The sequence below is a fragment of the Lissotriton helveticus genome, chromosome 8 (genome assembly GCF_964261635.1).
Source record: "Lissotriton helveticus chromosome 8, aLisHel1.1, whole genome shotgun sequence".
NCBI lineage: Eukaryota > Metazoa > Chordata > Amphibia > Caudata > Salamandridae > Lissotriton > Lissotriton helveticus.
This window is the reverse complement of record NC_136069.1, coordinates 1375885092-1375912854: the sequence shown is the minus strand read 5'-3', so window position 1 is coordinate 1375912854 and position 27763 is coordinate 1375885092. Positions and strand designations below refer to the sequence as shown.

The 27763-nt window shown below is 47.6% G+C and overlaps 1 protein-coding gene across 1 annotated transcript in view; it reads right to left on the bottom strand.

Annotated features, from left to right (window-relative positions):
- The window catches only part of GBE1 (1,4-alpha-glucan branching enzyme 1), a 686238-nt gene extending 665783 nt beyond the window's left edge, over positions 1–20455 (bottom strand). Inside the window, exon 1 of the mRNA XM_078658343.1 lies at positions 20290–20455. Coding sequence (XP_078514469.1) covers positions 20290–20384 — 95 coding nt within the window. The 5' untranslated portion in view covers positions 20385–20455. The remainder of the gene's footprint in view (positions 1–20289) is intronic.
- Positions 20456–27763: the final 7308 nt, after the last annotated feature.

The window sequence follows — 27763 nt, the reverse complement described above, 5'->3', positions numbered from 1 at the left end:
GCTTCTGCTTTCGTCGGCTGCAATTGGCTTTAGCGTGCATGTTTTAAAAAAATACAGCACGCAATTGGGCAAAGGCAGGCACATGTCCACCCTTTGCTCCTCCCACTTCCCATTGGTGTCTGTTACGCGCAGCAGCGCACGTTCGCCTCGCTGCCGTGCTCCCTCATCCCCGCTCCTCTGTGGTGAAGGAGTATCCTGGGGGAGTGGAAATGATTGAGCGGTCTGGGCTTGTTAGAGCTGTAAGTAGAGTAGGCAAACCCTGGCACAGCCAGCAATGACATCTGGGGCGATCGCTGTGCAGGGAAGCGCGCTCTGATGACATGAATCACGAGAGGGCTGCAACAGCGCACGCCGCCGGTCCCTTTACGAGGACAGGGTATGTAGGAGATCTGCAATGCTTATCCGTGATTACAAGCGAGGCCGCGCAGCCCTGCTGCAGGACAGGCATTTGCACATCACATCAAGTTCCTAAACGAAGGGGTGCGCGAGCCCCGGCTGGGCCCACCTGTTGGATCAATGCTCTTGTTTGTGCAGCGACTAATGATCTTGCCTCTACAGACACTGGTCGATAATGGAAGGGAGGCCTGGAGACTGAAAGTAGCTCGCCATGTAAAGCAGTGCAGTAAATATGAATAAATAAATGATAGATCATGTGTGTTCTGCCTGGTCAGAGACGATATAAGGCTCGCCTTGAGAGATGGCAAGTGTCCGGCCTTCACCGTGTGCCATTGCACCAAAGCATTTTAGTACATCAAACCTAGGAAGTGAGGACACAGCTCACACTGTCAGGCATGTGTTCAAGAGAGTCTGTTAGGAGGACATCCCTACTCATCCAAAGCTGGTTAGTCGGAGCCAACATGTTTCTTGATGGGTATTATAGGGAATATTTGTGTCAAGAGGTTCTCGTCCGTTGTTTGATGTTTGTTGACTTAATGAACTCTGCTCTGCTGCAATGGCCATGTTCCGTACGGTCACTTTTTGGACCAACTCAATTTTAAATAAATGTCCAGGGCGCAGTGAGCCACGGCCCTCCAGTCTGCTCCTCCCAGCGCATTGCTTATGATACTTTGAATGGCCTGCAGCATCCCTTCCGAGAGCTGTCGAAGGATGGAGAGGAATCCAGCTCATACTAGGCCTTGCTTGTACCAAACGTTGCCTCTGGAATTCTCTGAACATCTTAAAACAACACTGAACGTTTGAGCCATTGGTTGCATTATTACTAGCAATGCCAATAGCTCAAACTTTAAATATGAGAGACCTATTGCATTGCAAATGCTGGTTTTTTATGTTGGCGGCTGCTGGGGGAGCCCCAAGGAACACCGAGGTCCCAGCTGGTTCCTCACCAGGAACCATACGTTGCTGGTGGGAGCCAGCAGTTTTAATCAGTAGGTGTGCTGGTGTCCATCCGGGACATCACCACAGGAGGTTTTGTTGGGGCTAAGGGGGTAGCCCCAAGGTCCCCACAGCTCTAGCCGGCTCCCCAAGCAGCACCCATTCTTCCAGGTAGGTTGACAAAGAGTTATTACTCACTATTGAAATAGGCTTGGACAGTGATCAATATCCACAAAGGGATCAAGCAAAGCTTTTTTTTATGAGCTTACTGTATATATTTTGATCTCCCATTTACATATGGATTGGAAAGAGGACTGGTAATCAGCTAAGTGTTTGATGTCTTTGGAATTGTAATGAAAAAAACTTATGGTGAAGTCGGATTTTAATTTAATTTACAATTTTGAAATTACACTTTTAGAAAGTTGCCTTTTTCCTGCCTTTGCCATTAGGTGCCAGCAGTCAGTCTCTGGGTTGCATGACTGTATACTTGACAGTTCGGTTTGGTGCATTCTTCTTAGATAACCACACACAACGAGGAGCTTAGGTGTGACTGGATGGACCATCACTGGAAGGATGAGAGGAGGAGCTTGGTCTAGTCCCACTTACACTTGAATAGTCTGTGTCCTGTACCCACAAAAATGGCTGCATACCCAGTTATTTGTTTTTTTCCACAAAGTTTTATACCGCACGAACTTGACCCGAAATTGGGTATCAGAGCGCTTTACATGAGCACCAGTTTTGTTACATGATGACACATTCATTTTTGTTAGGCACTGGGAGATTAAGTGATTTGCCCAGAATCACAGGATGTTGAGCGTCATTGCCAAAACTCAAAACCGGTTAACCAGATTTGAGACGACCGGCCTAGCCATTAGGCAACATCCTCTCCCCAATCTGGAGCCAGGGACAGGAAGGCAAGTCACTTGTACACTGCCTCTGGGTATAAATACTTGACCTTGGACACCAACTCTTCAGTACACTTCCGGACCTGTGGATACTCTGTCAGGAAGAAGGACTGCTGTGCTAATGAAAAGACTGGCACTCTGCTGTTCTGTCGTACGGCCCTGTTGTGCGGACTTGCTGCCTCCTTGCCTGGATGAGAAGGACTGGAACTGTATCTCTTGAACACAGAACAACTCAAGGGCTAGTTGGCTGGTCTCCTGATCTGAAGCCTAAGGGAAACACAGGCTTCGAACAACCTTGCATCTAGAGTCTGCCATCTGGGAGTCTATCCTGCCAAGTGCTGCCACCCAGTCCTGGACCCATTGAAGTGCGCTTCCGGTGCTCGGCCAGCCTCTGTGGACTCAGCAGAAACAACGCATCTCCCATGATGCGTAAAACCGAGCAGAACTGACATCGCTGCTGCATTGGATTAGACCAGCTCAAAGACCTGCATTGCAGCTCATCACAACTGTTTCTGCACAATGCATCCTGGGTGCAGGTCCTCACATTCGTAGTCAACAGCAGCCTAGACTACGGACTCTGCATCACAGCTCCTCGGAACAGAAGCATTTGAATTTGAATTTTGAATTTAAAAGCATTTATTGAGCGCGCTTATACCCAGCGGTTTCATGGCGCTATGGGAGCTACTACTAGCAGCAACAGCAGAATAGACAGGCTAGGCAGCAAAAGCTCTGGAAAAAAGGAAGGTTTTCAGATTCTTCCGGAACTCCAAATAGGAGGTTGTGGATCTTAGTGTCATAGGAAAGGAGTTCCAAAAGACAGGTGCAAGGACCGCAAATTTCGCCCCGCCTGCTTTCTTTTTCTTAAAGCGAGGTGTGGCCAGGAGTGCCATGTGGGAAGAGCGGAGTTCTCTGCCCGGCAGGTAAGGTTTGATGGCTGAGCATATAAACTCGGGGGCAGTGCCCATCTTGGCCTGAAAGGTGAGGCAGCCTAATTTAAATAAAGCCCGCTCCCTCACAGGTAGCCAGTGCAATGATTTCAGCAGTGGGGTGACTCGATGGAATTTGGGCAACCCATGGATCAGGCGGGCAGCCTGATTTTGCACTAGCTGCAAGCGGTGTATGGCATAGGCCGGTGCGCCATTATAGATTATGTTCCCATAATCAAGGCGCGAGAGCACCATTGCCATCACAATTATTTTCAGTGCCGGGAGGGAGAAGAAGCGGGATATCTTCCTAATTATCCGGAGGGAAAAAAAACAAGAGGAAACCACCGAACTGACCTGGGGGTTTACAGATAGTTGGGAGTTGAGAAAGATCCCAAGGGTTTTAACTTTGGAAACCGGGAGGGGGGGACAACAAGTGAAAGGGGCCAAAACGAGGGGGACCAGGGACTGCAACCACCTCCTGTCAGGACCAGCTCTGTCTTGTCAGGGTTGAGTTTAAGGTGGTTGCAGTTCATTCAATCTTGGATGAATAACATAACGGCTTGAAAATTCTGAACAGAGGAGGGGGAGTGAGAGAGGTTAAAGATAAGCTGGAGGTCATCGGCGTAATTAAACACCGTGACCTCGAGCTGCTGCAACGAAAAAATAAGGGGATAGATGTATAAATTAAACAGAAGAGGGGATAAGGAAGAGCCCTGAGGGACGCCGCACTCCACCTTTCGTGAGGGGGCAGTGAAACCAGAGAGATGAACAGCCTGTGCCCTGTCACACAGGAAGGAATTGAGCCAGGAGAGGGCAGAGCCATCTATGCCCGCCGCCCTGACACGAGTGAGAAGAATGGAATGATCCACCGTGTCAAAAGCGGCGGACAGGTCCAAGAGAACAAGGGCTTGCGGAAGGTTGGTGTCAATACCCTTGCGGAGTGCATCCATCACTGAGATCACTACCTTCTCTGTGGAGTGCAGAGGTCGGAAACCCGCCTGGCAGGAGGAGAGGCAATGATTTGCCTCCACAAGTGCTCAGGGTACACGTAACGTGGGATTCTAAGACCTTTCCCAAATAGGGTAAGAGGGAGATGGGACGATAATTAGCTGGGGACAGGGGATCAGCGCCAATTTTTTTTAAGATCGGGATGATGACTGCTGATTTGTGAGAAGGGGGAACAACACCATTGCTTAGTGAATCGTTAAGAAACATGAGGGGAGGGGTAGGACAGGCCGAAAAAATCTCTCTTAAGACATGGGCAGGACCAAAATCCAAGGGGGAGCCCGACTTCACCCGCCGAAGCAGAGGGAGGAGTGAGTCCTTGGTCAGCAAAGGGATGCTAGCCAGTTTGGAGGTAGAGGGGGGAGGGGACGGATTAGCAAATGTTAACGAAGGAGGTGATATGTTGATTTTAATCTGTGCGACCTTCTCAATGAAAAATTCGTTTAGCGAGTCGCAAAGATGTTGAGAGGGAGGGACTGTTGCCGTAACTATCGGATGCTGCCAGTTCATGGACGGCAGCAAAGATCTCTTTGGATTGAGACTCTGCCGCTAAAATCCTGCCTAAATAGTATTCAGTCTTCGCCTCAAGGATGCCTTTTTTATAAGTCTGTAAGGCAGAATGGTATGCAGATTTCAGTAAAGGACTATAGGCTCTCCTCCAAGCTCTCTCAGCTTTCCGTGCAGCTAGTTTTTTCACCTTAAGGTCAGAGTGAAACCACCTATTGGCTGCATGGGCTCGCTTAACCGTAATCCGCCTCAGGGGAGCGAATTCATCGCCCGATTGAATCAGCCAATTCTTGATGGATTCCAGTTGAACTGGGGCTGCAAGGCCTGAGAGGTCAGGGCTGGACTCGGACAAGGACGAGCAGAGGGACGGCATATCGGCTTTGCCCATTTCCTAATCCAGATGTTCTTGGGGAGCGGGGGCTTGGCCTCAGGGGATAGTGCAAGGGAAAAGGAAATGAGAGAATGGTCCGACCAAGGGCAGGGAGAGATGGTGGGGGGCGTTGTAGGGACATTTAGGGCCCAGATTTTGGTCTAGTGCATGACCGTGAATATGAGTGGGGCTATGAATGTGAGGTACAAAGTTGAGGCTAAACATGAGATCAGTGAAATCCTTAGAGTAAGAGGTTTCGGCGGAGTCGAAGCATCACTGCACCTGTGCACCATTTCTCCAATGCCAGACTCTGCATCACAAGTCCTGTAGATGGGATCCTCGAGACGGCAAAGGCCCTCACATCGCAGCATCTTGGAACCAACACATCGCTTCACCTACAGGACTTTTTCGACAGCAGATCCTTGCAAAGCTCCCCAAATTTGGATTTAAAGTACTGGTGATAACTGGGTCCCTGTAGCCGGCTGGTGCTCCATTGCAGTCTGCATGAACTTGTGACCTTTTCTCGGTCCTGTGCAACCAGATATCCACAGTTGGTGCTGTGTGCTTTTTGGTGCCTTTTTCTCTAAAATCTTTCAAATTGCATGTCTCCGGTTCGAATGATTGGAATTTTGTTGTTTTGGTCTTGTTTTATTGAGTTAACTTGGTGTTGGATCATTTTTGTGTGGAGTTTCCACTTTATTACAGTTTGAAATATTTACACATTGCCTCAACGTTAAGTCTGACTGCTCTGTGCCAGTGTACAAGAGGGTTAAGCATAGTTTAATTTAGGGTTGGCCTGTGCCTCACCCTGAAATAATTGCAGTTGATGCTTGACCAGTCAACCAACAACCAATTGTCTAACTCAGGGTATGTGTATATTCCAGTCTCCCTTTTCAGAACCAGTTTGAGTCAGTTCCCTTTTAATGTGAGCTTCACAGGTCTTTGTCCGAGTAACGCTCCTCACAGCAGGGTTGTCTCCATGTTGAAGTACTCCCAACAGAAGCACAAAAGCAGAGTGACTAGTCTGCACCTTGACTTTCCGCAGTCACCTTTGACAGTGAACAAGAAGAGCGACAAATGGCTTCTCACCTTCCAACGACCCTTCCCAATCTGACAACAGATACTGCAGACTCACCTCTCCCCTCCCACCATCCACCAAATGGCAGTTACATGAAAACTAAACAGCAGCCCTCTTTAAAAGAAATGCAAAAAGATCAATTGATGGACAGAATGCTGAACAACGTCAAACATTCTCCCCAGTACAGAGATATGGGCCTAAATTCATTGTTTATTTGCTCCCCCAGGGATCTGGGCTTAACTCTATAAATTATTTGCTCCCCATGCCACCCTAGTTCAAATACAGACATATTCAAATCAGTCTTGAACCTGCTCCCCGTGGGAACAGTCCAACCCGAACTGTCAGGCCAGGACCCACCTGGACCAGAAATAAGCATCCTGGGACTGGTTTCAGGGTATCAACCCTGATCAACCACGCTAGCTTGACTTCAGTGGCATGGAGAACACAGGACCCACATCTGGGCAAACCCGTTCCCCTGGGTGACAAAAGCAAAAACAACAATTGATGGAAAGAATGCTGAACAATTTCAGTTAAGGCTGGACTGTACCCATAAGGAGCTGGATCAAGACTGATTTGCATATGGCTAGGTCTAAACTGGGGTGGCATGGTGATCAAAAGAACGATGTATTTAACCCAGATCCCTTGACAGGGGGTCAATGCTAGATTTGTTACACATTCAGTCTAATATTTGTTTAGCTTTTGCTCTTTATAAGAAAGAGCCTTATTCAATCCTGTCTCCACTTTCCCCACTTCAGTATCTAAAATAAATCGAGTATTTGTAAAGCGCGAACAGTTACCCGAAGGCATCCCGGCGCTGGGGGCCGTCTGGAAGATTACGCAAGCTATTGCCCAGAGTAACATGGTGCTGGGCTGACCTGCCGCCGGTGACCGAACTGTGAGCCCCAGATTCCAGCGTCAGTAGCCCTGGCAACGGCGCCACACCTCTTCCCATGGAGGGAAGGAGTATCTGGGCTCTTCCCTCCATTCTGAGGAATGTCTGTAATCTCCTTCCAGCACCTGAAAAAAAATCAAGCTCACCTCCATCTTTTGCACACAAACAGGGCAAGGCTTCTAAAATGGACACCACAGGCCTGGGTAAATCTAATCCACTCATCCACACATTTACTGCACATGCACACACACACCTACACACACCACTTAACTAGCAAACATGCTTAAGCCCGGGGTTTACAACGCCACTTGGTCCAATGTGGGGAGTTCATTGTTTGGTTATATATAAATCAGAATATCTCCACTTGTTCGATAGCTTCAAACAGCCATTTGGCATTCCATTTGGACAGTCTTTTACTTAGGGTCTCTTGACATATGCAAAACATTTGCCAAGGACTGTGGTACATTGGACCTGGAGAAACATAGGGTATTGCAGATTCTGTTGGTCTGGGCAATGCTAAGGAGTTGGTTACTTGTCCCTTAGAGGGATGTTTTGATGCAGAGTATTACATTGCGAAGTAGCTGTGCTGTGTGGTGCAGGAACGTTGAGTAACTAGTTTGATGTGTAATTGGTTAAAGTAGCAAACCGAACTTCAGCAGTATTTCATATGGAAAGGTGTAAGCCAATTCTGATTAATTATCAGAATTTAATCTGCTAAACCGACTACCAAAAAAATCTATTCCTCCCTTTTGGGATTAAGCCCTGGGTGTTGAGCAGATAGAAAATAATTTCATCAAATATGTGGGAGTGTCCACGTTATTTGTCTGGTGTCATCAATCACAAACAATGCTCTTGGGCAGCGAGAATCTGCTTTATCCTGAGAGGTCTCTACAGGCTTGATAAGATGCAAGAAACACTTGTCACAGGAATGTAAGTTTGCTGACCTGGTGTTTTTGTTGGCCAAGCAATGAGTTCCTATGGACTGGAAATATTCCTAACCTACAAGTCTGTCTATGTGGCTAGACGGAGATATTATATTTTAACTTCGACAAGATATCGGCCTGCAAATTGCACCGAGAGATTTGAAAATGCCCAATTATAAGTAAATTTTTAAAAAGCATATCAAAGCTGAATCGTTTAAATTGGATAAAAATGCATTAGCTGAGAAAAGTTATGCATGGTATGTGATTAATTCATACCAATCCCTGCGTATTCAGCCGTATCTGAATGTTTTCTTTTCTGCAAAGTTTAATAAACATTTTTAAAGTTAGATATGGGAATGAACACAACAAAAGAGGGCACTCAATCTTGGATGAAGCAGTGGCCGGATTCTAACTGTAGATTTTGCGGATGGCCACAGGAAACTCTAGTACATATAGTATGTGTATGCCCAAGCTAATTAATCTTAGATGTTTAGTTTGAGACCTTACTTTTTGATGAGTGGCGTGAGATCTGCTTGACAGGCCTTAATCATGTTATTGTCTGGTGAATCAGTTCTGTTATTATGTCAACTGGTAACATGTTTAATGGCAGTTGAAAAATGTTTAATACAATAAGGCAGATCTCCACTATTTTTATGGTTTTGGTGACTAACAGTTTTAATCGGCTCATAAATGTTATCACCTAATAACTTTTGTTGCAAGGGTGTTAATTTGAAATGTAACAATAGCTGGGTTACCATCACAGTAAATTGATGCACTTTTATTGTTTTGATATGATGGTTGTTGCAATTATTGCACATTAGCACTTTGAAAGGTAATTTGTGTAAGAAATGTATAATAGAAACTTCTCCGCTTTAGTCACTTCTGCACTTTACCATTAGTACTTTGAAATATAACGTGTCGTGTTTCATAGTGGAAATGAATGGTTATTTGTTCGAATATTTTACCGCCGTGTATATAGAAATAGTATGCAATGCACGCCGTCACTTTAAAATGTGCAATAATATCCTGTAATTAAGGATGTAAAGTGGTTAGATTTGGGTTTGATAAGTTTTTAAATTATATTTATGGGACAGCGTTTTTATTATTACGTGATGAGAAGATGTTTTGCTTGTAATGTAAATGTGTTTTTCTTGGAGTTGTAAGATGTTGTGATTGCAATGATTTTAATTAATCAAGCAATAAAGAATATATATGCACATATTATGAGTTGGTTACTCTGTCCCTTAGAGGGAGGTTTTGATGTAGATTATTTACAATACGAAGCAGCTGTGCTGTGCGGTGCAGGGACTTTGAGTGCGACTCATTTAATGTTTAATTGGTTAAAGGAGTAAACCGAACTTCAGCAGTATTTCATATGGAAAGGTGTAAGCCAATTCGGATTAATTATCTTAATTTAATCTGCTAAAGCTCTACCAAAAAAAACTATTCCTCCCTTTTGGGATTATGCCCTGGGTGCTGAGCAGATAGAACATAATTTAATCAAAATATGTGGGAGTGTCCACGTTATTTGTTCCTTGTTGTCATCAATCGCTGACAGTGCTCTTGGAAAGTGAGAATCTGCTTTAACCAGAGCAGTCTCTACAGGCTTGATCGGGTGCAAGAAACACTTGCCACACGAATGTAAGTTTGCTGAGCTGGTGTTTTTGTTGGGCAAGAAATGAGGTCCCATGATCTGGAAATATTCTTAACCTCCGAAGAAAGAAGACTGGGAAAGAGAAATCCGCTGATGGTTTATGGTACACTATATAGGGTCAAGAGCAATGGGCTAGATAGCTCAGACCCAGTAGAGACATTGGAAGTTTACACATGAGGGATAGAAATTAAATGCCCCCAAAGACAGCAATCTTTTTTTAAATTTATTTTTCTTGGGAACTTTGGGAAGTTATTGCTTATTCTGTCCCACAAAGTGGTTTGCTATACTAGAGGTTGACCAGTGAGGGGATCATTTTGGGTCAGATGTATGAAGCCCTCAAACAGTCAAACCTTGAGGGGACGCTAAATCACAAAATTGCAACCAAGAAATGGCTTTTTAGTATTTACTTGACCCATTGTGCGATTTGGTAAGTGTGCACTGAATCACAATATATCTTTAGAAATGCACACTGAATCAAAAATTTGGAAGGGTGCGCTTAGGCCAACCTTTTCAAATTTTGTATTTGGAATGCTATGCCTCAATAGTTTGCAGCCACAATTTTGTTTGCAAACCACTGAGATCAGTAGACGATCACTTAAAGGAGGTGGTAACCCATTTGCAAAGGAAAAGGGGTCGCTATAGGACCCTTTTCTCTCTGAATTAAAAAAAAAAGCTTGAGAGTAGGTAATCAGTGGACCACTGCCAACTCCTAAACGTCTTAAGAGGAGCATTTATTAAAATGTAGACCCGTTTCCTTTAATAATGGGCTTCATTTTAAAAAACGAAAATCTTAATTGAAATGCAATCGCAGGCATATAATCTGCTGCCCTACAGGCCACCATCTTTGTGAAAGCCAATCGGACCAAGTGGCAATTCGCAACCTACCTCATGAATATGAGGTCATTCGAATTGCAACGCACTCCCAATGGTGATTTTGTTGAATGGCCTAAAGTATTTCACTTGAAATGACTCGATTGGCGAAACCGGCTGCAAGTGATGGTTGTGATGATGCTCATGTTTTATTGCATGGAAAACATTATACAGGAGTATCAAATGGTTGGCTGGACACCCCTAGCCCCCAAAGATCGGGATAAAGCTGTTTTCTGTCATACTGAAAAACAAGGGGACTGGAACAGGACTATGATGCCGAACTGATGGATCTGGCAAACCCATGGTAGAAACAAATTAGGGCAACTCGAGAGAGAGGAGATTTTGGACCATGAACTGAGGGAACTTGGCAAATACTATAAACCCAGGATTGATACGTACTGTAAACACTTGAAAAGAAATACAAGGGGGGGCCAATAGGCCCCCACGCAAGCATGGCGGGGCCCGGTCCCTCCCACAACCCGTCCCCTTCGGGGCCGCGTTCCCCGCCCCCTCGCCCCGGAGGTACTGGTGTGCTTCCGGGGCGGGGGGGCGTGGTCGTGGCGGCGAAGGGGTTAAGAGCCTGGGGAGCGCGGGAAGCGGCCTCTTTGTGCCCGCGCTCCCCAGGCTCGCTCCTCGCCCCACCGTGGGGCCGTTTAATTTTCTGTTCTTCTTTTTCAGGTGTCGTGCGGTTTCCGGAGTTACGGATTGCGGTGGTTCAGGGACGCGGACAAAGAGAGCGGCGGTCGTGATTTGCAGGAGTGCACCGGTAGCAGCGAGGATTGCGGAGATTCCTGGCCGAGAGGCACCCCGACGCGTTTGCTGAGGCGGACACCGGGAGGATCGTTTTCCAGGATCACAGGACGACCCAGGTTGCGAGGGCGGAGCAGGCGGGCGAGGTGATCCGGTGAATTCGGACGCTGTTTTCGTGCATCGGACACAAGGTATTGTGGGGGGCAGACGGGGGCTGGGCAGAGGCTCAGTAGACGTGCACGAGAAACGCACGGGGAAGGTGTTTGATTGTCTCGGTTACCACAGCGGGCTAAGCGTCTCGAGAAGACGGAGGCAAGTACACCGAGTGTTCTTAAAGCGTACGGGCAGATAAATTTTAATAGCGGTGGCATCGAGTCCAGCGCACAGTGTGTTTGCGGGCAGAAAAAGCGAAGCAGGGACAGCTAGGGCAGAAAACTCGCGAATTAATGGTAACGGGGTCAGCCAAGTGCTAAAGTGGACTATATTGATGCGAATTAGTACGCAAAGGGGCCCTGCTTGTTGTATGTGGGGGTTTATTGCTGCATATTGCTGTTTGTGATTAGCTGAGGTTACAGGCAAAAAAGGGGTCCTGCTGTTTTAGGTGGTGACTGTCTGGGTGTGATATTAGAACTAAATTGGCACGCAAGAGGTGCCCTACCTGTTTAGGTTAAGGGATTTATTTTGGCAGACCAAGTGCTAGAGCCGACTGTTTTTATGGCTTGTGCCTCTTTTTACTGCGTGTTGTGTTAACTGAATTGGCACTGAATGAGTACAGAAAGGGGGCACTTCCTGGGTATGTGGTATTTTACTGTGTCGCATTTCTAAGTGTTTACAGATACAGCAGCTAGAGATAAAGTTTTATAAAAGGTTTACCTTGACTTGTACCGCCGAGAAGGGTGATCTGATTGCCTGGTAATTGCTTGCTTTGAAAAGAAACGTACTTTCTAATTTCAGGGGGACAAGCCTGGGACCTAGGTCTGTGTGATCCAGCTCTGGGACCGTCAACTGGGTCAGGTAGGGAGCACGGCGTGCTCATAATTATGTCTCAAAGAAGGGGGCGCGGCAATCCAAATGTGGGAGTAATATTACAAAAAATGATGCGCAGAATGTCTGCAATGGATAAGAGACTGGGGAAAGTTGATAAAATGGATAAGGCTTTAGCGGTTCTGGGGGCCAAGGTAGATGCCCAGGCAGGTCCGTCTGGTAGACCCAAGCGGACGATAGTACCGCCCAAGCCAAGGGGCGTTTTTGTGACACCACCCAGGCGCGCAAGAAATAAGAGGGTGGGGGGGCAGCCACAGAATATTGCTCCCATCTTACCTCCTGCTGCACCAATTCTGCCACCACAGGTACCCCCTGCTGCCCCGCTCCCGCCACCTCAGGTCCCGGTGCCCGTTCCAGCCCCGGTGCCCCAGTTGCCAGTGGCAGTACCAAATGTCCCGGTGATACCGGCGGCGGCACCAGTGCCTCCCGTCGCGCCACCACAGGCTCCGGTGCCCCTAGGGGCGGGCCCTACTCCCACTCCCGGGCCCGGGCCAATAGACCTGGCAGCTCAGGTGGCAGCTATTCTCCCATGGTTAGGGGGGGGTGCGTTGCCGGCCAATACCGCTCTGACAATGGAGCAACAATCATTGGTGAATCAGATATTGTTGGCTAGTGGTAGGGGCGCAACGCCGCCTGCACCGGTTTCTCCCCAAACAGGTCCAGCGAATGAGGGAGGCGGTGCCAAGACCGCGGACGCAGTGTTACCCAACGACAATGGGAATGGTAAGGACATTGCCCTGCCTTTGCTGGGCGAAGGAACATTGCCCTCTAGGGGTGAGTGCTTAGCGCAGCATGTGTCACAGTGTGTAAAGGAAATGATATGGGCCGACAAGTATGTGAACATGTTTTCTTTGCTGATAGATAACAGGGAGTGGGAATATGCAAAATCACAGAAGGAAATGTTCTTGCCCAGTGAATGGAGAGCGAAGTTGTACAAGTTTAGGGTGGAAGAAAACCTCATCAACTGGCTGAGGGCTTTCGCAGTGTTCGGCGCAGTAATGGGCGAACGTTTTAAGGGGATGCAACCAGCCATGAACTGCTACCAAAGTAGGATAACAATGTTCCATGAGAATCATGCAGGGGATGTATGGAAGGAATATGATGTCGCTTTCAGGAAGTCCAAAGAATTTGATAAAACTTTATCATGGGACAAGGTAGACTCTATCTCATGGCACAATCAATTCGAGAAGGGTCAGGGGGCAAGCACAAACACAAATGCGGGTAGGGGGTATTTCCCCAGGCCGCAGCAGGCGTTTCAACAGCCCTTTCGATCTGCACCGGGAGGGGAGACGGCCCAAAAGCAGAAAGCGAATGGAGGGGCGAAGGGGGTATGCTGGGCCTTCAATAGGCGGACATGCAGCAGGGCACCAGGTACCTGTAAGTTCAGGCACGCATGTAGCGTATGTGGCCACACTTCCCACCCCGAAACAACATGCCGAAATAAAAATGGTGGTGCAGGAAACAGGGGTAGGAGGAAACCTGAATAGTAAGATCCGCCCGCTAATAGCACATTCACCCATCCAGCTGTCAGCATTGATCCCCTGGTTGAACAGGTACCTGAATCACACGTCTGCTAGATTATTACAAGAGGGTTTCACACATGGTTTTCGAATTCCTGCTGGGGGGTATGTCGGGAGACCACAGTGTAGGAATCAGCTTTCAGTCTTTGCCAATCCAACAGTGGTGTCAACAAAAATAGCTAAAGAAGTGCGTTTGGGGAGGGTAGCAGGACCATTTCACGTCATTCCCACGCAGAATTTTGTGTGCTCTCCTCTGGGGGTGGTGCCTAAGAAAGAACTAGGGGAATTTAGGCTCATCCACAACTTATCCGCACCAAGGGGGGCATCATTAAACGATGCTATTGATGATACAATTTGCTCAGTGAAGTATGCGTCTTTCGATCAGGCAGCGAGCATGCTGAGGAGTTTGGGCGCAGGTACACTGATGGCTAAGTCAGACATTGAGTCAGCCTTTAGACTACTCCCGGTTCACCCACAGGACCAGCACCTGCTGGGTTTCTCCTTTAAGGGAAAGTACTACATGGATAAGTGTATGCCCATGGGTTGCTCAATTTCATGTGCTTACTTTGAACAGTTTAGCTCCTTTTTGGAATGGGCATTAAGACAACAGACGGGTCACCAGTGGGTGATGCACTACTTGGATGACTTTCTTTTTCTGGGCCCGGCGGGTTCACGGGAGTGTGCGTCGGCATTGCAGGAATTTTGCGTGCTCATGCGCTCTTTCGGGGTCCCGTTGGCACAGGGGAAGACAGTGGGACCAGTGACATGCCTGGAATTTTTAGGCATTGAACTGGATTCTGTTGAGGGGTGTTTTAGATTACCAGCAGAAAAGATCCAAAAATTCAAACAGACTCTAGGACTGTGCTTACAAGCGAGGAAGGTGAATTTAGGGCTGTTGCAGCAGACAGTGGGACAGTTGAATTTTGCGTTGAGAGTAATTCCTATGGCTCGCCCATTTTCACGCTCGATTGCACAGGCCATGAGGGGTCTTCGTGAAAAACATCACCGGACACGGCTGTCTGCTGAGGTGCGCCAGGACATGCGGATATGGATGGCATTCCTGGCGGATTTCAATGGAAGAGTGCTGTGGGGTGCACCCACGGTGTCTTCGGAGGACATGGGTTTATGGACAGATGCGGCGGGCAGTGTTGGGTTTGGGGCCATCCTTGGCAAGAAATGGGTGGCGCAGAAGTGGCCCGCTTGGTGGGAGGAGAACGGGCTGACGGTGAACATTGGTTTCCTCGAGCTCTTCCCAATCTGGGTGGCACTGAAAGTCTGGCCAGAGGAGCTGGCCAACAGATCGGTAATATTCTGGTCAGATAATATGTCAGTGGTGGAATGCATCAACCAACAAGCTGCAAGGTGTCCACTCATTTTACGCTTGATAAAAGAGATTGTGCTGTGTTGCATGACAAGGAATGTACTTTTCAGGGCAAAACATGTCCCAGGGGTGTTAAACAATGCAGCTGATGCCCTTTCTCGCTTTAAGATGCAGGTGTTCAGGGATCACTTGCCGGAGGCAGAGACAGCGCCAGCCCAATTCCCGGCGATTCTTTGGCAAATTGGTGCCCCCAACTACATGACCTCGTGGCAGCCAGCCTAGCACCCAAGACCAGGACGGCATACGAAGGGGCGTTCAGGTCTTACTGTCACTTTCTGGGACAGGGCTGGGAGAGTAGTTGGACTATGGAGGCTAGCTTCAATGAGTATTTAGGCAGCCTACACAAGGAAGGGCGCACGGTGGCGACAGCCAACAGGCAGAAGGCCGCTATCTCCTTTTTCGCACGGGCACGGGGGGGCAGGGATCCTACACACAGCTTCCAGGCCCACAGGGCATTAAAAGGATGGCGGCGCATGCAGCCCCCCTCCATAGATTCCAGGAAACCCATAGGTTTTGAACGTCTGTCAGCTGTTCTCCTCGCACTGCCGGACACATGTAGCTCTACGTCTGAGGTGGGCCTATTTAAAGCGGCTTTCTCTTTAGCCTTCTATGGGGCATTTAGGGTAGGTGAACTCGTGGCGGCCAACAAAGGTGATAAGATAGGCGGCCTTCAGCTGCAGGATGTCAGCATAAGGGGCGACACTATGTGGATCAGCATCAGGAAATCTAAAACTGATCAGGACGCTAGGGGCCAAAGTTTGGCGTTACATCGGGCAAGGAACAATCCCTGCTGCCCAGTGACACATGTGGAGGAACTATTAAGACAGCGGGCGCAGGAGTGTGTGGGGTCCCTGCTAATGCATGGGGATGGGACTCCTCTTACCAGGTTTCAGTTCCGGAGGGTGTTAGCCATGAGCATGGCAAAAGCTGGTTATAATCACAAAGAGTTTGGGACACACTCCTTCCGGATAGGGGCAGCCACAGAAGCAACAGCGAGGGGGTTGACCACAAAGAGTGTGCAAAGAATTGGGAGATGGTCCTCAAGCGCTTATAAACGCTACGTGCGGTTGCACATGTTGTGAGAGCTGCCGCCATGTGGAGTATTGCTAATACCTGCTGTTTTCTGGTTATTTACAGTTTCACGGGCCTGTGACGCAGGACGGAAACTACCCATGGAGCATCAAGGCAACTTTACTACAGCATGGAAGGACCAGGAGGACAGACAGAAGACCGTAGTCATTTGGGTAGTGGGGCATTCATATGTCAAACGTGCTAACAAAACTTTTCTTGCAGGTTCAGGCAAACAAAGGGTGGAAAGTAGGGGGTGCAGGGTCTCCTTCCATGGCAGGGGGGGGCTCCGCCTCAATCAGTTCAGGGACTATATGTCGGATTTAATAGCGCGACATACTACACCACCCTCGGCGGTAATACTTCACTTAGGGGGGGAACGATCTGGCAGGTCTGGGCAGAAGGGTCCTCCTGGAAGAAATTGTATCTGCAGCAGGTTGGCTAGCAAAGCGGTTACCAGGTAGTGTGGTAGTATGGTCACAACTGATACCAAGGATGCAATGGAGGGGGGGAAACTCAGTCAGCGCGTTGAACAGCTCGTTAAGGAGGGTCAACAACAAGCTGGACAGGTTATTTAGGACTCCGGTCTTACAGACCATCCCTCACGGTTGCATTTGGGGGGAACACTTCTACCTACGGGATGGGGTACATTTAACAGAGGAAGGGAATGCCCTTTTTATAAGAAACATCTTGGCATGGGTGGAAGTTTTTGCAGGAAGAGTATGACCTTTCTAAGAAGGGGGGAGGTCTGGGGGGGGCCAGGTAGTCGGTTAACTACCTGGCCTGTGGCGGTAAGGTCATTAATCGGTGAGCAGCATTTTAAGGTCCTTACGGGGGGGGCGGACCCATTCACGAAAGGGGCCGCCCGCGGGAGGGGCCATTTGGTCTCTCTCAGAACTTCAGGGGCAGGAGATGGTCTCCATTAATTTAAAGGGTGCGGGGGAGGGAGTCTACGCTTTCCTCAGGCTGGTAGCCACCCCTCACAACACTATGACGTCATTAAGGTGCGCGAGTGTCTGGGCCCTCCTGTTATGGTTAAATGGAGTTCGGGGAGCGCACGTGGGTGTAACGTGCCCTGGGTTGCGCATGCGCATCTTCAACGCGAGAGCGCAGCTGTAAAAGGATCTGACACCGGTTGGCGACCTTGCCGTAGGCCTTTATTAAAGTTATTAAAAAGTTATTAAAAAGTATTGGAAATATTAGAATGCAGTTTAATTTTCAGGATGATTAGATTACGTTAGGAGACACGCTGTATTAGCTATTTGTTAAGGTTAGCCCATCATACCATGTCGAAACGGATGTCAATCTAATATTCTGAAAAGTGTGCATTTTAATAATTGTCAGAAATGTTTATTTGATTAAAATTTTTGATTTGTTTTTATATTTTAATAAATACGGCCGGGGGGGGGGCCCCGTACCCCCCCCTTGACTTCCAAAGACCCCCCATGTGTTGACTGGTTGAATTGGGTAATTCGGTCAGTGTTCAAGGGGGGAGGTGGCCGGCAGTCCAAGACCATGATACAAGGGGGGGCCAATAGGCCCCCACGCAACATGGCGGGGCCCGGTCCCTCCCACAACCCGTCCCCTTCGGGGCCGCGTTCCCCGCCCCCTCGCCCCGGAGGTACTGGTGTGCTTCCGGGGCGGGGGGGCGTGGTCGTGGCGGCGAAGGGGTTAAGAGCCTGGGGAGCGCGGGAAGCGGCCTCTTTGTGCCCGCGCTCCCCAGGCTCGCTCCTCGCCCCACCGTGGGGCCGTTTAATTTTCCCCACCCTCCATCCCTTATTAACAGACCTTGGGGCTTGGCAAATGGTGAGTATCAGGTTTTGTCAATGGGCCGAAACATAGATGTAAGGGGGACTGGATCCAGTGGGCCTGTAATCTCCTGTTTACGGGAAGGTAGTACAGAATTTAAACGTTGGTGCAGTGCCGTGATTTTAACCAATTCTTTCCTTAGGCCCCTTTTTCCGCTTACAGGAGTAATTATATATGTAGATGTTATGCTTTGCTGTGTGTTAACAATTTTTATCCTTAGGCCTTTTTTCCTTTTAGAATAGCATTGTCGTATTTATTATGTGTGTCTGGCGGTAAGGTCATTAATCGGTGAGCAGCATTTTAAGGTCCTTACGGGGGGGGCGGACCCATTCACGAAAGGGGCCGCCCGCGGGAGGGGCCATTTGGTCTCTCTCAGAACTTCAGGGGCAGGAGATGGTCTCCATTAATTTAAAGGGTGCGGGGGAGGGAGTCTACGCTTTCCTCAGGCTGGTAGCCACCCCTCACAACACTATGACGTCATTAAGGTGCGCGAGTGTCTGGGCCCTCCTGTTATGGTTAAATGGAGTTCGGGGAGCGCACGTGGGTGTAACGTGCCCTGGGTTGCGCATGCGCATCTTCAACGCGAGAGCGCAGCTGTAAAAGGATCTGACACCGGTTGGCGACCTTGCCGTAGGCCTTTATTAAAGTTATTAAAAAGTTATTAAAAAGTATTGGAAATATTAGAATGCAGTTTAATTTTCAGGATGATTAGATTACGTTAGGAGACACGCTGTATTAGCTATTTGTTAAGGTTAGCCCATCATACCATGTCGAAACGGAGGTCAATCTAATATTCTGAAAAGTGTGCATTTTAATAATTGTCAGAAATGTTTATTTGATTAAAATTTTTGATTTGTTTTTATATTTTAATAAATACGGCCAGGGGGGGGGGGGCCCGTACCCCCCCCTTGACTTCCAAAGACCCCCCATGTGTTGACTGGTTGAATTGGGTAATTCGGTCAGTGTTCAAGGGGGGAGGTGGCCGGCAGTCCAAGACCATGCTCGCTACACATATGATGCGTCAGTCTGAAACCTGATGCGTTATTAAAATTACACAGTGCTGAGGTTCATTGAACGAAAAGAGATTTACGCTTAGTTGGTCTGGCCGTAATTAGTTAATAGGAAGCTGACAAAGGTGAACAGTTTAAAAACTAACAGGATCACCCTACAAAAGCAGTAGTAACGCATAAGCTGCCAGGTTTCATCACACTGAAATCCCCGGTGGCGACCGGAAAGGTGCAGCTCAAGGTCATGAACTAAGTTTCGTCACGTACGATAATGTTGATGGTGTTTTATCACAACGTGTATTTAAAATGTTGAAGCCCACACCCATAAATGGGCGCCATTGTGTTCAGATTAATTTAACATAAACGCAGTTGTGGCTTAAAGACATCGCACTACAATTCTTTTACTTGCTTCGTAAAACTATGCTGCACTCGATTGCATTAGCGTGGCAATGATGTTCTGCTGAGCGTGGAAAGGGGCAGGATACTAATAGGAAGTGACGGTTTAACCTCTCGGAAACGCATTGCAGCGCAGTCCTCTGAGCGCAAGAGTCTGCTTTCACTAATGCCATCGGTGCGGTTGCAACATCCCCTGCTTGTACGCATTTACAGAAGAAAATAGTAATCGATACATAAAAGCAGTGGTTCTGAACTAGGAGTGCCAAATAGGCGGGAGGGAGGCATCGCAAACAGGGTCAGGCTAAAGTCGAGCTTCTCCCCGCGTGGCTGCCCTTGCCAGGAAACGTTCAGAGGGCAGAGGAAGGTTACCGCCGCAGACTATCTACGTGCAGAATGCGGTAGGCTGTCTTATGGAATTTGGTGACATTCAGAGAGGAGAGCAGTTTCCATTTGGTGACATTCAAACAGGAGCGCAGTTCTCACGCCAATGGGTGGGGTTTCCGTGTCTGTAGAGCATGCTGGAGGAGGGCACGCGCATTCGCTAGGGGCTATATTACTGCCCCGAGGCGCTGGGCCAACAACATTTCAACTGGGGAAGGGATGCCCCTGTCGCTTAAGAGGAGGAAGCTAGGTGCACGCGCAGCGTTGCCTGAAGATGAAGAGCGCGGAAAGCCCTGCAGCTCCACGCCCGTCGTCTCACCTATCTGTCTCACTGAAAGGGACGTGCTGTAGGCTGTGACAGCCCAGGGAGGCGGAGAGATTTGCACAGGCGCAGTGCACGCAGTGACTTCGTGATTGCTCCTCCTCTCCGCTCCTGGGGTCTGTGTGCAGGGGCGGGGGCGTCTACTATACCTCCTGATGTAGTCCGTCTCGAAGGGCTTCAAGTACGGGTCCGTCTCCATGAGCCGGGATAGCTCGGGCGGGACCACGGCATCTTCAGCGGCCATAGCAGCAGCAGTCAGGCCGAGCAGTCGATAACGGAGAGAGTCGGCGATTCTGCTGTCAGCTAAGAGGAGGCGGACGGGGTTACGGGCTGTGACAACCGCCGCTGCATTTATAGGCTCTCCTGCTGCCGCCCCCCTCAGACAGGAGGCGACGGGGTCACTGCCCGTGGGAACCTGTCACTCACTCCCCCTGAGGCTAGTATCTCTGCCCGGACCGCGAGACAGGGCATAGTTTCTCTGCACGGCTCCCTGCATAAGGTCAAGCAGTCACCATTCTTTTATAACAACCCCCCAAGTTTCTTTAAGTACAAAATTGCAACTTTTCGGCGGTTTCCTCTCAACTACTAACTTAAGAGTGCAATATATGTTTAGACGAAAGTTCAGTTTTCACAATGGGAATGAGGACCAGTCAGTCTCTTTCGGATTTGGTCAATATGAGTTGTATGAGCACATAGAGTGACTGATACAGTGACACATCCTGTACATTCATTTACAAACGCATATAATTTATTGTACATGTAATATGCACGCTATAACACCCTGCATTGGAATGAGTAGGGCTTTACAAGAAAAAATAGTGGTACTTAAATTATTTCATCAGCTCTACATAAATGCAATTTGCTTTGTGTAAATACTGGGAAAGACCCAACTCATCTGATATGCTTACAGTGCATGCTTGTCTCCTAAACAGGGACTCAACAAAGTGAAAAGCTGCCTCTCTTAAGTATGTGTGAAGTGCTAACAAGGTGTGAGCCTTTGTTTCCCCTCCACTTCATTTGCACCAGGTGTGAGGATCCTGACTGCTTCCAGTCAAGAGACTGGAAGAAAAGGAGGCCCAATGACCTCTCAAATTCGGCCTTTGTTATGTGCCCAGCAGGAGTCCTAAATAAGAAAGCCCCTTCCCTGCCTGCACGTTGTTGCTTGCTGCAGAAGGAAAGCAGACAACATGCAGGCGCTGCTGAGAGTGTCCCCGTGTTTGGAAATTACACCGGGATGAGCTCAGCACATTACTCACTGGGGCCCAAATTCTTACAGGGTGGACAGCGTTCACCCTGTGAAAAAAGTGGGTGTACGCCGTCCACCCGCGTGTACCCCCGACTCCTTACCTTCGTATAGGAAATTGCAATTGTTTCCCTAATCCACCGCCTTAAAGTGGACAGAAATGATTTACTACCATTATGAGCTTGACCAGAATGAATGAACAAGTATTCACTTTTACTGTAATCTGTTCATATAGCTATGTAAACCTTAACAATTCTGACGTCAAGAGTGGCCACATGAACTGAATCAATAGTGGAAAGCAGGGCTGGGAGAATTATTTCCTGAGATCTCTGGAAAAGAAAATTAACCTTTGGAACACATTATAGCCCTAGCCTTAACACACTCTGAGCCTCAAAAATTTTAAGATAAGGTGGGCTGCACATAATTACAGTCAATTCACATATCCGTCTAACCATAACAATGGCTACCATCAGTGCTTTAAATGGAGAAAAATAAGTGCAGGTACTCACCAAAAGGAGTGGTGGGCTAGGGGGTGGAGTGTGGGGTGGGACTAGAGGCGGAGCCAGGGGTGGGGCTAGGTTTTCAACCTTTCCAAACTTTATATGCAAGAAATCCAAGTGCATTGTAAGAAAATCGGAAGTATCTGTTCAATTGTTATGGCCCTAATAATCATTTATAAAGCATTTACTAATAAGGGTGTGTTCAAAACCGTCTCTGAATTTTGCCATCAAAGCTTTGCATACTTACATTTTTAGAAACCCTTACTTTATAATGAGAAAGTGGAACTATGAGTCCCAGCATGCAAAAGCATTACCAGCTAAAATCTAGAACTGTCTGAAAGTCTTCGGCTTTCCATTGAGGTGCCTGTTGCATTTGGATTATGCATGGTTTCCCATCCAAAACAAGCGGTTTAAGTGCACCAAATCAAAAAGAATTGTGTTGCCTTTAAGGTGTTTTTTTGTTTGAGGGTAATCATAAAATTGGCGGCAAGGGCGGGGATTTACATTCAAGTAAAAATTCCTAATTTAAATTGCTGATGAACTAACATTTTCAGTCATTTAAAACAATGGCATGCTAAAAAGCTGTGCTGCCCTGAAGAATGCGCCCCTCGCCCTCGTGCATTAATTTTATGGTGGGCTCACAACTTCTACTGTGGAGGATCAAAGTGTAAACAAAACACCCTGCCGCCTCACAGCTGCTTAAGAGTTACAGAGAAGCACAACAAGATTGCTGTGTCCAGGTGACAAGAGCTGCTGTTCTGGCGCTTCTGTGCAATCTCAGCTCGGGATTGCAGAATCAGAGCGGGTCGTGTGAAAAGTGCTGCAGAGGCACGAGAAAATATGAGGAGCACCACCTGTGTCTTGGCAAGGCCCCCGTGAGTACCTGTACTCTCCTTGTCCTAGGAGAAGTTCCGGTACTCGAGGCAAAAATTAAAAAGTGCTGGTACTCCGTACCGGTGAGTACCGGCCCATTTAAAGCACTGGCTACCAGAAATACTACTTCACGGTCAGACACTTATAGGCAACATCCTTCAGAGGCTCAAATGGAGCTCCTGGTAACATTTCTAGAATTAATAGTTACAACATCCTCCAAAAGCTCCAAATGAGCTCCTTGCAAAATTTGGAAAACCAGAAGTAGATTCTATGAAGGACACACATTTCTAACTTTAGGCCTCAGAACAACAAAACCTCTGAATAGCCTGGAATCCCAATGCTCAAACTCCTGTATGAGAACCCCAAGGAGTACGAAAGGATTTAATGGCTGCCAGTTGTTATGTTAGGATTGAAATAGACCAAATAGATTCAAAAGTCGAAGTATATTTTCTGGAGAACAGAAAACAGGAGAGACCTCCTTATCCACACACTATTTTGAGAATGATCCCCAAATGTGGTCATTTGCCCACCTTGTGGATTTTTTTCTTGAAGCTTGTATATAATTAGCATTATAAAGGGAGATACCTAACTTTCGAAGCCCCTCACTTTTCATTTCAACACCGCAAGCCTTAACCGTTGGAGAACAGGAAGGGTCAAAAGAGTAAAGAGACTAGTTGATAGGGATACAGCGGAATGGCATATACTTGTTTCAGCAATAAGAAACCAATGCATCATAGACTGAAAAGGACAAATCAATATCAATATTGCCTTCTCCCTCGTGATTTTGACTAACAGACGAGGGATCTGAGGGACCGGGGGAAGCCTACAGCAGCCTCCTTGGACAATGGCAGGTCACAATATCCAACCACAGAGACAGGCAATGATAGAACTTTGAAAAAAGGTGAGGCAGGGGTGCAAACTTCTGATCTGCAAAGAAGTCTTGTTTCTCTACTACTTGTTTTCCCAATCTCTGGCAAATTACCCAAAACAACTGACTCAACAGTGTGAAATTCACTATCTGATTGCTTTCTCCGTTTATATCAATAGCCGCTTCTCCATTATGACGGAGGAGCGTCACCTCCCCTGCTGAAGGCCAGGAAAGGCAAGGACATAAATATAATGATAATAAAACACTTTTGTTATCATTTTATTTTGCATCCTTCATGCTGCAGCCATACCGAGGGAGTGGCGGGGACATCTCCAATGATGCTGCAGCAAGCACCAGGGAGGAGGGGGGAGTGGTGGGACCTGCTAAGTGCGCATGATGGTTTGGCCGCCCCCAGAGGGGCGGCCAAACCATCATGCACACTTCCCCATTTTCTACCTAGTTGTGTTGTACAGCTAGGAGGAGAAACCAACACAGGCTCCCAGTCAATGTCTGAGCTCCCAACCGATGCACTCAAACCAATCCCAGCGCTGCTCACTTGCTGGGAATAGCATTCCCAGCATGTGAGCAGTGCTGGGATTAGGAGCCTGCGTAGTGTGTGTGCAGCAGTTCCTGGAAGGGGGCAAGGATCGGGAGGAAGGCGGCCGTCCTAGCAGGTAAGTGCAGCAGGTAAGTGCTTTATTATTTACTCTGTCTTTCTTTTGTCCCCCACCCCACCACTTCACAGTTCCAGCAGGCGCTACCGCTTCGTATCAATTGCCCTGAAGAAGACCGGGTTAATTTCTCCCCAGTATCCATTTCTCTAAACCACATGATTCAGAGAAATGGAACTTGTTCCAAACTGCCTGTTCAAATAGGACATCACTTTTGTATACTTTGTCCTGATTACCTCAGTGGACACTGAAATGGCTCAGGGAGAATCAAAGGGCCTTCCATACTGCCATCAGCTCCCTCTAATTCGAAGGAATGAAGAGCATAACTGCCTCACTACTTCCCCTGGGTTGTCTTTAAGCTTAGAAATACGCCCTATCTCTTTTTGCTGGTGTCTGTTGTCAACACCATCGGAGAACGATCTGAAAGGGAAATTCCCTGTGCAAATTGACAGGATTTCTGAGATGGGGATAAGGGAGTCATAATCGTTTGAGACTGCTTATCAATATTTCAGAATGTGGCCCACCAATGGCTCCAGATGCAGCCTGTCCTATGGGATCACAAACAGACTGGGAGCCTATAAAGACAAATTAGAATTAGAATTTTGTTTGGAGAACATCAATAACTGCAATATCAACTGAGTGCCAAACAAGAAAAAACTACAGTCTCTTCTTGAACTTGTAGGAATTGTGTTGCTGAAGCTTGTTCCTGTTTCAATAACACCAACAGTCTTTAATCTCTTGCCTTTCCTTTTTTTTAAAAATTGATGTTTAGCTGTGATTCAAAATAGAATACTAAACCTGAAAGGTCTCCCTTGATTTTCCCTTAGATTTACATAGGAGACTCGGCTAAGCTCGTAGTACTTGTGTTAACACTGCGATCATTGATAGACAGAAGGGGCTGGGTAGTTAAGGCAGTGCTGTGAGTGGTGTGGGCAGGCAGGCTAAGGCCAGGAACGATAGCCTTCAACCCACCTGGAGTGCTAAGCAAGTGCTGAATGGGGCTCTAAATGTCTTTGGGGCAAGTTCTTGCAGGCAGCATCACCTAGTAGGATTATAGTGGTTCCGGGCAATAGGACACATCCCTGAGCCCACTAGCAAGTTTACGGCAGCTACGTTGCCCCATTGTGATGCAACCTTTCACTTTGGAATGAGTTTTATTATCGGTATCAGGCAACTAGAACTAGCTGGGACATCCCTGACATATCCCAATATGAGTATTGTTCGGAGCACACAGTTTACTATACAGTCTAGGACTGCAGTCCAGAAATCTGGTATTTGGGACAATAACCAAGCAAAGTGATGGAAGTCAGCGTCTGCAGCACCCGAACAGCAGAGTGCGCCTCCAATGCCAGACCCATCCACCACAGACTCATCAGTGTGTGGTACATACAATGTAGAAACGTCACATGTATGAGTCTCAGTCTATAGTTAAACGAAAGCATGTTAGTGTGGTAGTGACAGGGGTTCCATTTGCCTTCCGTTAAGTCATCCCCCAGATCAGTCTGCCATTTTGACAGTCTTTTAGGCTTAAGCACAGGGGCCTTATCTTGCACTGTAAAGTAAAGGCAGGTGATTAATCTCCTGGGGGAGGAGGTGCCTAGCACAAAGTCTACCACAAGCAGTGTCTCAGGGTCACAGAGAATGAGCCTTACGCTGCTCTGCAGGCACTGTGCAGTCGATAATAAAGGAAAATGTCTAGTGGCATGCAATGGATGCAGGTCTACAATTCCAGCAGCGACAGAAAGATAGAAATTCACCATCTAAGTATAAGTCTCCTACTGTCAGCAAGCCCAGCCTACACAGCCAACATTTAGTAAGATCATCTGCAGCCAGAGGTCAGGGCAAGGTTGTCGCCGATTGGGAGGCTGGCAGAATACAGGCAGCCAAGTCAGGCTCTACTGCAAAGAAAGTTCCAGGCCCCGGCAGTGCACTGAATTGTGAAAATATCTGGTTGCGGGTGCCCCAGTGTGGTGCAAATCACTGTGTTCATGGAGCATGCTCCGGTTTGTCCCTCTCTTTCGCAATGTGGGACAGGAAGTGGATAGGGTGTATCCAGTAGTAAGTGTAGTGTACCTGTGCGCAGTAGTAATACAGTTCAGCATCCGGGAGGCATATGCCCCCTTGCTCGAAGGGCAGTGGCAGCACCTCCCAAGCGAGCCACGCCTGTCTGCCAGCCCACGCCGACTGAATTAAAAGTGATCGAGTTCATGTGAATAATTCTCTGGTAAGTGAAAGAGGGATTATCACAAACAAATAGATGAGTTTGGGTAACGCCACCATTTTGGCAATGACCATGTGGCCGGTGAGTGACAATGGCAGTCGTGACCAAACTGGGATGAACTCCCCTATTCAGTCCACTGTTGTGCCATAGTTCTCTCTCCAGACCTGAATTATGTCCCTGCTAATCTGGATCCCTAAATATTGGACACTGTCATTTTGCCACTCAAGAGGATATTCGGGGGAAGTGTTGTGTACACTCTGAGTGGAAAGAGTGTTAAGTTCGACCAGATGATGGCAATTCCAGTTAATATAGTGTAGTGGATGAATTCTCACAGTAGGAGTGCAAGTTTTGTGGATGGGTCTCTCACATATATAGTTATGTCCTTCGCATAAATGAAAACAATTAGTTGCCGTGTTTTATAATTGAGGCTGTGGTCAGCACGATGTTGCTGGAGGTACCACAAGTGGCACCATTGCAGTGGCATTGAGGATCTAGGAGCGTCATCATCCATGCATGGTGCCTCAATTTATGGCGATGAGGCCAGAGACTGTCCCATTTATATGGAGTCTGGCAGTTGGGAGTGTATATAGAAGCTTAATCCACTGGAGGAAGCTGGGACTGAAACCAATGCGCCATAAGAGAGCAAATAGGTTAGGACAGTGGTTCCGAAATGTTTGACTCCTGAGGACCCATATTGAGTCACCACTAGAAGCCGCGGTCCCCAAGCAATTTGAATGATTTAAATTTCAAATATTAAAACAGTAATTTGAAAAAAAAACACATGTGCACACAAAACAAATACTCAAATTACTAAGGATTTTGGGGTCAGAGGCACGACCATTTCATTTAGCACCTCACAGTTAGCGACACATTGCGAGTGTCAAATTGCGAGTCGCTAAATGAAATGTATAAAAGTGTGTTTAACACTGTTTGGGATTCCCAATGGGGTCGCAAATTGCGTGGCTCATTAATATTAATGAGCCTCTCGCAATTTGCCAGCCCATTGGGAATGCCAGCCCTCCCATGGATGGTGGCCTGCTGGGCTCAGCAGACCACCATGTCTAGGACTGCTTTTAAATAAAGCAGTTTTATTTTTTTTAAATGCAGCCCGTTTTCCATGCATTTTAAAAAAAAGAAAGTGAAACGTTTTTGTTTCATTTTTTAAAGGCAGGCAGTGGTCCATGTGACCACTGCCTGCCCTTAAAAAATAATTTTGCATGCATTTGGAAAGGGGAAAGGGTCCCCTG